The sequence below is a fragment of the Bufo gargarizans genome, chromosome 3 (assembly GCF_014858855.1).
Source record: "Bufo gargarizans isolate SCDJY-AF-19 chromosome 3, ASM1485885v1, whole genome shotgun sequence".
In the NCBI taxonomy this organism is placed as follows: domain Eukaryota; kingdom Metazoa; phylum Chordata; class Amphibia; order Anura; family Bufonidae; genus Bufo; species Bufo gargarizans.
Window position 1 is genome coordinate 72,142,778 of NC_058082.1, and position 12,662 is coordinate 72,155,439.

At 44.2% G+C, this 12,662-nt stretch overlaps 1 protein-coding gene across 2 annotated transcripts in view; it reads left to right on the forward strand.

Moving 5' to 3' along the window:
- DCLK1 (doublecortin like kinase 1) overlaps positions 1–12,662 on the forward strand; it is a 354,970-nt gene that overhangs the window by 278,108 nt on the left and 64,200 nt on the right. For both annotated transcript variants that reach the window (XM_044286573.1, XM_044286571.1), the window contains exon 8: positions 2,215–2,323. In XM_044286573.1, the coding sequence (XP_044142508.1) occupies positions 2,215–2,323 (109 nt within the window). The remainder of the gene's footprint in view (positions 1–2,214; positions 2,324–12,662) is intronic.

Sequence of the window (12,662 nt, forward strand, 5' to 3'; positions counted from 1 at the left end):
TAGGATATGCCCCCATTGTCTAATAGGTGCCACCTCTGGCACCCGCACCTACACCAAGAATGGATCGGGGAATGTGGTGGAGGGCGCACTGTGCATGCACAGCCGTCGTCCATTCATTTCTATGGGGCCGCCGAAAATAGCTGAGCGCTGGCTTGGCTATTTCTGTCAGCCCCATAGAAATGAATGGGAGCGGTGGCCGTGCAAGCGCGGTGTGCTCCCATTCACTTGTATGCGGAGAGCGATTTGCAGTGGCCGGACCCCGGGGTCCTCCAGCCACCACTCTTCCCGCTCTATTCTCGGCGTAGGTGCTGGTCCCAGACGTGGGACCTGCACCAATCAGATCAATGGGGGCATATCCTAGTGATATGCCTCCATTGTCTGTGATGGGAATACCCCTTTAAGTTCAGGTGCATTAGTCACAGTTCTCAGCATGCACGGGCTGGCACTTTCTACAGATCTTACAGGTTATATGGCTGCAGTGGTAATTAACAGGCCAAGATGTCTCTTTAAATAAATTTTACAATGCATCCGCAAAAAAAACGGATGCCATATGGACGTGTGAATGTAGCCTAAAGGTAGAAAGAATGGCATTTTAAGTGATTATATAAAACAAACAGGACTAAATCTAACTATTCTGCTGACAAATTTTCTTTGCATATGCTGAACCCAAACTACATGATGCGACCTACCTCATGGTCCACTGCATGCAGTATTTTACAATGAGCTGAGATAGCTACATAATACTGTGAATTGATTAAATTGGTACAGGACTGTATACATCAATAATAGGTTATAACCTTCTGAATATACTATTGTAGGTTAGGGCTTGTTCACATCTATGTCCGAGGCTCCGCACCATGGAGGGAAAAGTCCTGAATGCAAAAAAATGTAAACTCATGCGATTTTCACGCACAGTTGCTAGGAGACGATCGGGTTGGAGACCCGATCATTATTATTTTCTATAAGGGAAAATAATAGCATTCTGAATACAGAATGCATAGTACAATGTAGCTGGAGGGGTTAAAAAAATAATAATAATAATAATTTAACTCACCTTAATCCACTTGATCGCGCAGCCGGCATCTCTTCTGTCTTCTTCTTTGCTGTGTGCAGGAAAAGGACCTGTGGTGACATCACTCCGGTCATCACAAGATCCATCACCATGGTAAAAGATCATGTGACGGACCATGTGATGACCGGAGTGACGTCACCACAGGTCTTTTTCTTGCACAAAACAAAGAAGTGGATTAAGGTGAGTTAAATAATTGTAAAAAAAAATTAACCCCTCCAGCGCTATTGTACTATGCATTCTGTATTCAGAATGCTATTATTTTCCCTTATAACCATGTTATAAGGGAAAATAATACAATCTACAGAATACCTAACCCAAACCCGAACTTCTGTGAAGAAGTTCAGGTTTGGGTACCAAACATGCCGATTTTTCTCACCCACGTGCAAAACGCATTATAATGTTTTGCACTTGCGCGGAAAAATCGTGCATGGTTCCGCAACACACCCGCACCTTTTCCTGCAACGCCCGTGTAAAAGAGGCCTTACAGTGGTGATCCATGTTAGTCTACATTCACACTCACGTTTTGGTTTCTGTTTGTGAGATCCGTTCAGGGCTCTCACAATCGGTCCAAAACGGATCAGTTTGCATTCTGAATGGAAAAGGATCCGCTCAGAATGCATCAGTTCGCTTTGGAGACGGACACCAAAACGTTGCTTGCGTCCGTCTGATAAAACTGAGCCAAACAGATCTGTCCTGACACACAATGTAAGTCAATGGGGACGGATCCGTTTTCACTGACACAATCTGGCACAATAGAAAACAAATCCTTCCTCCATTAACTTTCAATGGTGTTCAAGTCTTGGCTATGTTAAAGATATTACAAATGGATCCGTTCTGAACGGATGCAGACGGTTGTATTATCTTAATGGATCCATCCATGACGGATCCGCACAAAACACGAGTATGAGCTTTACTGTATTACTGTTGCTGTAGCTGTATTTTTCCAGAATACATCTTGTCACATTTTTAGGTGCAGAAATAGCTTTGCTAACTATACTAAAACCAGACTGCCACCTGGTGGCCGCACTGTGCAATTACTCTCTTGGCTAGGATGGATGCCTGGACATAGATTAGGTATAAAGGCAGAACATTTTTAACTACACAGTTTAGTGACCCGCTGTGTATTCTTACCTATGTTGCAGATATTATGGATGAAGAATTCCAGGTACCAGTGTCTATAGCAGAGAGATACAAAGTTGGAAGAACCATAGGAGATGGAAATTTTGCCATAGTTAAAGAATGTATAGAAAGGTAAGTGAGCAGTTTTCTATACTTGTTGGTGATCTTAATTTTTGGCAGTTGTATGCTCACCATAGAGGCAAAGTAAACTACAGCTGTTAGAGTGCTATGGGGCCGAGAACTGAACTGCTCCCTTCACACGGTCAAAGAGGTGAGTTCAAAATTCTGGTTTCCTGCAGCTACCAAATAGGATCCGCTCACTGCCAAAATAATGGGGCCATGGTTTAACACTGTGCCCCTTCAAAGTTGTCCCTGCACAGCAGTGCTCCTGGCCCCTCTGTTGTACTGCATGGACCCAAAAATTGTCGAGTCCCCAACACTATAGCAGTTCTGTGGCACCATCATTCCTAGGACTAATGGTGGTCCTGGCATTTGGACACCTGCCAATCACATAGGGTTGACATAGCCTATCAATATGCCACCACTTTATAAACTTGAAACACCCTTTTACTACTATCACGCATGAAGGGAACCAGGGGATTTGGTGCACTGTATCAGATATAGGAAGCTACCGTACATCCATTGGAAAGATACATTGATAATAAATCAGCACTAGCTTAAAACCAAATCATGTTGAAGCAAAATTCTGATAACTGGCATGGTTGGAAGCCATCGTTCATTCCCATACAGTGCACTGGCGGATCCAGTGGTCGCCTCTCCGTTCGCCCGCTGTGGCCCCGTTACCTTCTCCCACGCTGTATGGTAATTGCTACTATCGGAACAGCAGGGAGGAGTCTGCCCTGTTTCTTCCTGGGCGTTCCTTCTCCCTGGCTGTAAAACCTCCCAGGCTGTGACGCTCTGCGCTGCGATTGGACAGTGCTACAGCCAGGGAGAAGGAATGCCCAGGGAGAAACAGGGCAGACTCCTCCCTGCTGTTCCGATAGTAGCAATTACCATACAGCGCGGGAGAAGGTAACGGGGCCACAGCAGGCGAACGGAGCGGCGCCCAGGGATAATAGTAAGTGCAGTGAGATCCCTGGGCACCGCGCTACATATAAAGATAGTTATCTTACAATATTTGGACCCATGAAAGGTCCTCTTTAATACGTTTTTCAGGGCCCCTTCACATACACTGGCACTGCAGCGGCGGCGACATTGGTGGCCGGCCCTGTCCCCCCCCCCCCCTTCCCCCTCGTGCATTTTACTGCCAGCCAGCCAGAATCAAGCCGGTACAACCCGGCGCCGTTCTAATTAGGCCCGCCCACTGATACAGTGGAGGTGATTGCTGTATGTGAATGCAGTTCTTCTCATCCACTGACGAGCAGACAGTCACATCGTTCCTTCCCAATAATTGCCTGCTCGCTCTGCGGGTCTGAATGCGCATTAAGAAGTAGGAGAATTATCAGCACCTGTCAGCCCACTTACCCTACATAAACAGGAGATAAGTGATCAGTGGCTTAGCAATCACTGACCTGTCACCATCTGCCTCCTACATCTCTTCCTTCACCTTATGTAGCATTGAATTATACAGATAGGCACAGAAAAGCATTACAAAAATAGTCAGCTCCTGACCTCCTCACATGTGCAACATATTCCTTACATAAACCTTTATAAAAATGAGTGAGAAATGTATCTGAATCCAGCAGAAGTCCAAAAAAACTGGCACAAACATGTTCCCATTTATCAGTTGGGTATGATCTTCACAGATGAGATCCTTTTGGATTAATTAAATGGAAGAGATTTTAGATCTACAGATTTAATGTGGTATAAAGGACCTACCCATTGGTTCAGGTTTTCAGAATAAACTGTCATATGTATATACATAAGCAGGGGCATTGCTAGGGTCTCAAGAGATCCGGGGCCCAAGCCCCAATGCATATAGCCCAATTCTCTAAGTCGACCAACCGACCCCTAAGCCCGCTATAGCTATACAGCTATGCAGCAGCACGTACCTTTCGCATCCAGTTCATCCCAGGTCACAACTCCTCTGATGTAGATCTTCTCTGTCATCATCTTCTCCATTCTGTCCGTACAACTTCTCTCAGCTGTGCCTCGTTGCTACAGAGTGTGACACACAGACATCTTAGTTTCCTCATTTTTCTGTACCCCCAAATACTATCCTGAAGAAAAATGAGTGCCCCCCCATAGTAATAGCGCTCCTCATAGTCCCACCAATAGTAATTTCCTTCTAGAATGCCCTCATTAGTAATACTGCCCCCTACAGTGCCCCCAACTGTGATAATGCTCCCCAAGAGTTCCCCCATAGGTGAAGAGCCCTCCAGTATTAATAATGCCCTTACAGAGCCCCTAGTATAAATAAGTCCCCCCCTATTGTTCCCCCAGTGGTAATAAAGCTATCTACTGACCCCTGAGTAGTAATAAGACCCCCACAGTGCTCTTAGTAGAAATAATGCAGATCTATAAGTCCCTCCTATAGATCCCTCAGTAGTAATAAGAACGCCTAATGTTTTCTGGATTTAAAATGCCCCCACAGTGCCCCCAGTATTTATAATGACTCCTACTGTTATAATGCTCATGCTGAAGTGCCCCAGTATTTATATCGCCCCCTACTGTTTTAATGCTTGCAGCTGAATCCCTCCTAGTACTTATAATGCCCCCTGCAGGGCCCCCTGTAGTTATATTCCTCTGTTTACTGTCCTCAAAAATTATAATTCCTTAGCCCCTCCACCATACAGTCCCATGTAAATAACATTATTTCCCTTCTCTGCCATAGACTGCCATGTAAATACCATCACACCATCCCTCCAGCCCCCTTCAATATACAGTCCCATGTAAATAACATCCCTTTCTATCTACAGCCCCCTCTAAAATACAGTCCCATGTAAATAACATCACACCATCTCTCCTGTCTATATACAGTCCCACGTAAATAAGATTACCCCGTCCCCAGCCGCCTTCAAAATACAATCTCATGTAAAGAACATAACCCCCTCCCCAGCCGCCTTCAACCTAATATTCAGTCCCATGTAAATAACATCACTTCCTCCCCCAGTCACTTTCAACATACAGTCCCATGTAAATAAAATCACCCCCTCCCCTGCCAGCTTCAACATGCAGTCCCATGTAAATCACATTACCCCTTAAAGGGGTTGTCCAGGTTCAGAGCTGAACCTGGACATACCTCCATTTTCACCCCGGCAGCCCCCCTGACATGAGCATCGGAGCAGTTCATGCTCCGATGCTCTCCTTTGCCCTGCGCTAAATCGCGCAGGGCAAAGGCATTTTTCAGAGTTCCGGTGACGTACCGGGGCTCTCTATGGGGCTGACAGGCAGCCCGGTGACGTCACCGGCACTGATGGGCGGGATTTGGCTCTGCCCTAGCCAGTAAAACGGCTAGGGCAGAGCTAAAGCCCGCCCCTCAGAGCCGGTGACGTCACCGAACACACTGCTGGGCGGAAGTTACCGCCCGGCAGTGTGTTATTGAAAACACAAGAGCCTGTGCCCTGCGCGATCTAGCGCAGGGCACGGGAGCGCATCGGAGCATGAGATGCTCCGATGCTAGGCTCAGGGGGGCTGCCGGGGTGAAAATAAGGGTATGTCCGGGTTCAGCTCTGAACCCGGACAACCCCTTTAACATTCAGGGCCCTGTAAATAATATCACTCCCTCAATTTTCAGTCCCATGTAAATAACATCACCCCCCCCCCCCCACTGTCCCATGTAAATAACTCCCCCCCTTCAGCCCTAACATACAGTCCCAGTTAAATAACTACAACTCCCAACTTTGCTCTGCCTCTCACACTGAGTAATCTACCTCTTCCCTTACCTCTCCTCATGTAGCAGACCTCACCACAGCTTCTTCTCAGGCCTTATCTTCACTGCTGAGCCATCCTCTCCTGCACTGGTCACATGACGGTGACATAATCGCAGGTCCTTTTCAGCTACTGCATTTAGCACTGATCACATGACCTGTGATGTCATCACAGGTCCTTCAGCTCTTGCAGGGCATTAGATTTAATTGTATTGCCGTCCTGAGGATGGCAATACAGTTGTATCTATCAGGCAGGCAGTACATTCGGGGCCTGGGACAAAACATCAGGGGCCCAGGCCCCAAATGTTTTAACCTAGCAGCGCCCCTGTACATAAGTGATAGCACTATATCTGGCCATTATTGTATATGGCATGTTTAGCAGTTTTCTCCTTTGCAGGCTATATCTCTTAGGCCTCATGCACACAACCGTGATGTGTTTTGCGGTCCGCAAATCGCGGATCCGCAAAACACGGATGGCGCCCGTGCGTGTTCCGCAATTTGCGGAACGGCATAAACAGCCTTCAATATAAATGCCTATTCTTGTCTGCAAAGCGCGGAAAAGAATAGGACATCTTTTGCGGCCCCATTGAAGTGAATAGGTCTGCATCTGTTTTGGCGGGTCGGATGCGGACCCAAACAACGGCCGTGTGCATGAGGCCTTATTCTCAGTTGTCCCTGAGCTGGTAAGTGGAGACTAGCTACTCATCATATACCGTATCCCCACAGAATATGCATGGAGTCAGAAGATTCTGCTTGCTTACTGTCTTTTACTAATGCAAAATTACTTAGATCCACCCTTGTATAGGACATTATAGAGAAGTATATATATATATATATATCTATATTGTGGCACAGTGAGGGGAATAGTCTGGGAAAACAGGTATTTTCCTCCCACCGTGCGCTGCTGGGCTGATTTGCAGCCAGGTGGGGTCAAATACCGGACTGGATTTTAATTGGCGAACCGGGTTTTTGGCAGCACCTAGATGTCCTTAAATAGGCAGCTGGGCTCAGCAGCGGGATCTTTGTGTTGGGATCTGAGGCTTGGTGCCAGGTTGGAGGGCTGAGACCCATGGGCCGAGGAAACAGGCCCCCTAAAGCCTGCCGTGGACTGCTGGAGGCAGAACTGACATCAATGTGACTTGTCTTATATGAACTTTCCAATTTGTGTGAAGTAACACCAAGATGTCTGTGAAGGTTCTCATTTATCCAGGTCATGGTATATATCTGTAAAGAATAAATCAAGGCAACTGGACGTACTGTAGATTTCTTGAAAACGTTTCACTTGTTCTTCCAACGAGCTTTCTCAAACACCAAGATGTACTTTCGATTGTGTGTGAAGTAAACACCAAGACTGCAAAGTAACGCATTGTTTTGTGAATATGCCTCAAGTGTTAATAAACACTGAAGTTTTGCGTTAAGAACTTGTCTTTTGCCTCTGTACTACGTCCGCTTACCCTATCTACCAGAGCGAAACCCCACTATATATATATATATATATATATATATATATATAAAAACACATTTAGTGAAATATAACACTTATTATTAGCTGCTGAACCTGCTGAATCATTTTTCTATGCTGTCTTGTCTCTCTGCACTTCCCCCCTCCTCCCCCTTCCCCTCTCCATAAACATTTATGGGATGATATAATCTGATGCTTCAGTGATCAGGCAGTCTGTCTTGGACAAGACAATTTATAAACAGATGTCAGAGAGAAAGTTAGTTTTAAATTGGGGAGGTTGAAAATATGTGATGATTTTAGACCGAGGCATTTTTCTCTGATAAGATCGATAAGATATATTACAAAGTTTCTTAAATTCACCCGTTCTATTGATTTATGTGGAGTTTTATGAACATTCAAAGACAGATAACTCATCCTTAGAATAGGTCAATAACATTGGTGGAGGCCTGGCTTCTGGCACCACCACTGATCCGCTGACAGAAGGGCCCATGGTACACCACAATTAGCTAAGCTCCCTACTAGTAGCTTCAGTAGTGTTCTGTCTCTCTTCTTCTGTGTCACTGCCACTCACTCCTCTCCTCTGCATAGACTTCTGATACCATCTGATCCTTCAGTGAGCAGAGGACACATCAAGAGGGATTTAGCAGAAAATTCAAGGTGAATGTTTGTTTAGGGAAAGGGGGAGCAAAAGGATGATATATAGAGAACAAGGCATTTTTCTATGATAAGATATATTACAACAGTTTCTGATGTTCACCAGAACTATTAATTTTTGCAAAGATGTGTGAAAGTTAGTGACAATTGAAGTCCAGGAAAACCACTGTAAATACATTTTAGACATTCCGTGGTAAGTGTTTGCAAACACCAACCAAAGGTAGCTGCATAGGGAACACAGGATCATGGAATTTTTCTTTTAATAATTTAACATTAGAAGACATGTATTCTATTGCTTGATAGAGAGAATAGTGATTTTTTTTTATGGTTTGCTGACATTTTGCCAAAGGTAGAATTTCCAATAATAGTAAAAAATAATAATAATACAAAAATTTCAGCTTAACTAAATTCAAGTGAAAGAGAATGACTGCATAGCCCATTAACATGACAGACGCTGTTTTGGGAGGCAAAAAACAGACCCTTTTTACAAATCCCATACAACCCCTTTTAATAATGATGCATCAATAAACAATATATAAATTTGATAAGCCCATCTTAATTTCACAGCAGCTTAGAATGCAAACCTAGCAACACTTGGATCACATTGCCAAACCTCCACAGTAATTACAGATGTAGTAGAGTTAACACACATGCTTTATGAGACGTGTTATCTAAACTAAATGCGTTGAGCAAACACCTTCAATTGCTTTCCAGTGGCTTTTGTTTCAAGATAATGCGATGAGTTAAGAAATTTGAGTTAAGAGTTTGTGTGTTAACCCTGCTACATCTGTATGTGGAGAATATTAGAAGCAATTTAAATTTATTAAAATCAAAATTCAAATCTGAGACACTAAGGGATCTCGGTGCCTGTTATCTATGGATACAAATTATAAATGATGCATTGTAGAAACTTTGGATTGCAGGAACTTTGACACATATGTAGAATCTATCATTGAGTCCATTTATATCATTACTATCCTGCAGATTCAAGTTGAAAATTTAGATTTTTAACATCCAATCAAAGTTCACTAAGGTCGAAAACGTTCCTAATAAGCATTGTAGTTCATGAACTAGTTGTACCATCTGGGCCACCCGTCCTTAGATTAGAGCCACCCTCTCAGCTATCTGCAGATCTGGATTTCCTACCCTTTCCCCTATCAATTTTCTGCCATAATATTTTCCTTTTTTTTTTTTAATTCCTAAATTTTATTAATAACCAATCAATTGTTTTCCATACAAATTAATATCAATATTATTATTTATTTTCTTCCTTTTAACCAACCCCCCACCCTCCCTCCCCTTACGATGCGTCTCCCATCCCCACCGTCAACAGAGATGGAAAAAAAAATTGATAAAGAAGGGGGTTAAGGCAAGGAAAATAAAAATTTCCAAATACCCCATACCCTAGGCCTAGTCCATTTTTCCTCTATATTTCTTTGTTTATATAGAATCTTCTCATATCTTTTAATCTTATTAGCCAAGTTTAAACATATAGTCAGCCTTGAAGTATTCCATTAGAACCAAACCTGTGTAATCAAGAGTCTTGCCAGAAAGTCAGATTTTAATCAAGACAATCTTTCCTACCAGCCGGGCGGATCACCTCCTAAGCCCTGGAGGTGCTGCACTCCGGCCCGACCTGATGGGTATCTGCGAGGGGGCTGTGAACACCGGATCCCTGGTTGGTGTTCCGTGGATGGATGGTGCGCCCGTCTTCCTCTGGCTTCTGCTGGTTTCTCCACCCTCTGTTCGTGCGGGTTCCTGAAGGAGGTCTGAAATGCCCTGGCCTCGTGCTTCCTCCTGCTTCCATGCTTAATCCAGCTCTCCTTTGCGCTCTGTATCTTCCTCCTCGATCCTCCTGCTGAGAACCAGGTATCGGTGGCTCCCCATTTCCTCTACAATTTGCTTATCAATGGAATCAAGTTAAGGTGCAAAAATCCATCCTCAGAGTGGAGATTTCAGTTTTAAATGTTTTAGCTTCATTCTCCAAGACCCCCACAGATTTTTCTATAATTGTAACTCTGTCCCGTATCTTTAAGACATCGTCCCTTATCAGGATCACATCAGACTGATTTACCCCAAGCTGTGTTGAGATATCTTGTATTGATTCTCAATTTTTTTTAACCACGGCTAGGATTTCTTTTTTTAGCCCGGGTTCAGCAATAGACAAACCATTTGCGTCCTCTCTCTCCGCCTTCTCATTCTGAGAGTAATCATCCACCGCTTATTCCACTCTAGGTCCAGCATTTTTCTTACCATTTGGATCCCTTTTTGTCCTGCTCTTGTAGTTACATTGGGAGATTTCAAGAACTGACCAATTTTGGCCAATTCTGGAGGCTTCTGCCCCATTTTTGAATAGTCCACTGATCACCTGTTTTGCTTAGGACCCATTTTCTTTTCTTTCCTCCTCCTTCCCCCCTTTTTTTCCCTTTCTCTTTCCTTTTTCTGCCTTCCCCTCTTCCTCTTTTTTCTTTCCTTTTTTTTCCTTCCTTCTCCCCTTTCCCTTTTTCCCCCCTTTCTTTCTTTCTTTCTTTCTTTCTCCTTCTTCTTTTCTCTCCCGTTCCCTCCCCCCTACTTAAGCTTATCACCACCTTAGCTACTCCACAAGACCACTTTTTTCACCTTAATCAGGGGGAATTATTTTTCCCATGTAATTCATTTGTGTCATACTCTTCTATATAAAAAAAAACAACAGGCCCAATATGGACAGGTCTCGCCGGTCTTCTTATGTTAAACAAAAGTACCGCAACAGTTCATCCAAGTCAGGGCCAGCACAAATCCAGTATCAGAATCAAAAAGACCATGGCAGGACGAATTGTAGAGGAAATGGGGAGCCACCGATACCTGGTTGTCAGCAGGAGGATCGAGGAGGGAGATACAGAGCGCAAAGGAGATTAAGTATGGAAGCAAGAGGAAGCACGAGGCCAGGGCATTTCAGACCTCCTTCAGGAACCTGGCACGAACGGAGGGTGGAGAAACCAGCAGGAGCCAGAGGAAGCCGGGCGCACCATCCATCCACGGAGCACAAACCAGGGATCCGGTGTTCACAGCACCCTCGCAGATACCCATCAGGTCGGGCCGGAGTGCAACACCTCCAGGGCTTAGGAGCTGATCCGCCCGGCAGGTAGGAGAGAGCACGGCGTGGCGGGATGGAAGGAGAGGAGGGAGGCACGACGCAGCCACACCTACGTCATCACGTCTTCAATTTTCTGCCATCATTCATTGTGAACAGCCATTCAAGGAAATGGACAACCATCTAATACATTGTTCTGGCCACGGCCACCAGAGTTGGAGCTGCTGGTTGTTCTTCTCCTGAGCAGGTACCCCACTCTGTGACCTAATAGGGTTATATGGTAGAAGAATGGAACAACTAAGGCACAGGAAGTGATGAGATCTAGCCAGCTTCTGGGTGATAGCTCTAGCTAACAGTAACTATTGTAGTTGCCGCTATATGTCTTCAATCTTGTGCTCTCAGCTGTTTTCAGAAGACCCATAGAAGTGAATGGAGAGAGTCGTGTATGTATGGGCACTTCTCCATTCCTGGTGGTCTGAGATGGGGGCCATTCTACACATAGGAGAGGGTTCCAAGTGTGGGTTCTATACCTATTGTCATCTATGGGATATTCCCCAAATTTATGGCAGGTCCCCATACACAATTGATTGTCACATAATCCCTCAATATAGTCTGGTTCATCATCATTTCTCCTATGTAGATGGCCAGCTTAAAGGTGTATCTCGGTTGTAACAAGTTACCCCCTAGCCACAGAATAGGGGATAACTATTAGGTCTTAGCGATCGGACTCCTAACCCCCTTGATCACAAGAACAGGAACTCCCAAAATGAATGGAGCAGCAGGTTGGGTATGCACACTGCCACTCGATTTATCTCTTTGGGACTACCAGAAATAGCCAGGTGCTTGTAAGCATACCCAAATTGCCACTCTAATCATTTCAAAAGACCTCACAGGGTACGTTTGGATAGTGGATAACTTGTTACAACCAGAATACCCCTTTAAGACCTTACTGGACCAATCATGCTCTCATCCTTCATAATCAGATTGCTTTATTCCCCAGTTCTTAGTTTATCATTTGATCAACTAAATCTAAAATAAAATCAGATGCTTGCAAACTAAACTAAGCCATACAGGATTCATTGTACAATATTATTTCTGCAGAAGACAATTCACTCATCAAACAATATTGCCTTTGGTCTTGACTCAAAATGTCTAGGATGACTCAGAAGGTCATTATAATTATTCCATTATGTGCAACCAATACAACTGATGTGATGAATAGTGGGAAAAAGTCAGACCTCAGTGAGGTACTGTACAATGCCAACGCGTAGCTTTACGTTAATGTACAGCAGGAAAGGCTGAGGAATTGTACATTAGTCTGCACTATAGTAGCGAATGAATTACAGAGCTGCATATGAAGTGTATTAATTTTGCGAAGAGAGAAAACATAAAGGTTATTAGCATAGTGATTTCTCCTTATTGTCTGGCTTCTATCACAGGATGATTCATGAGTTA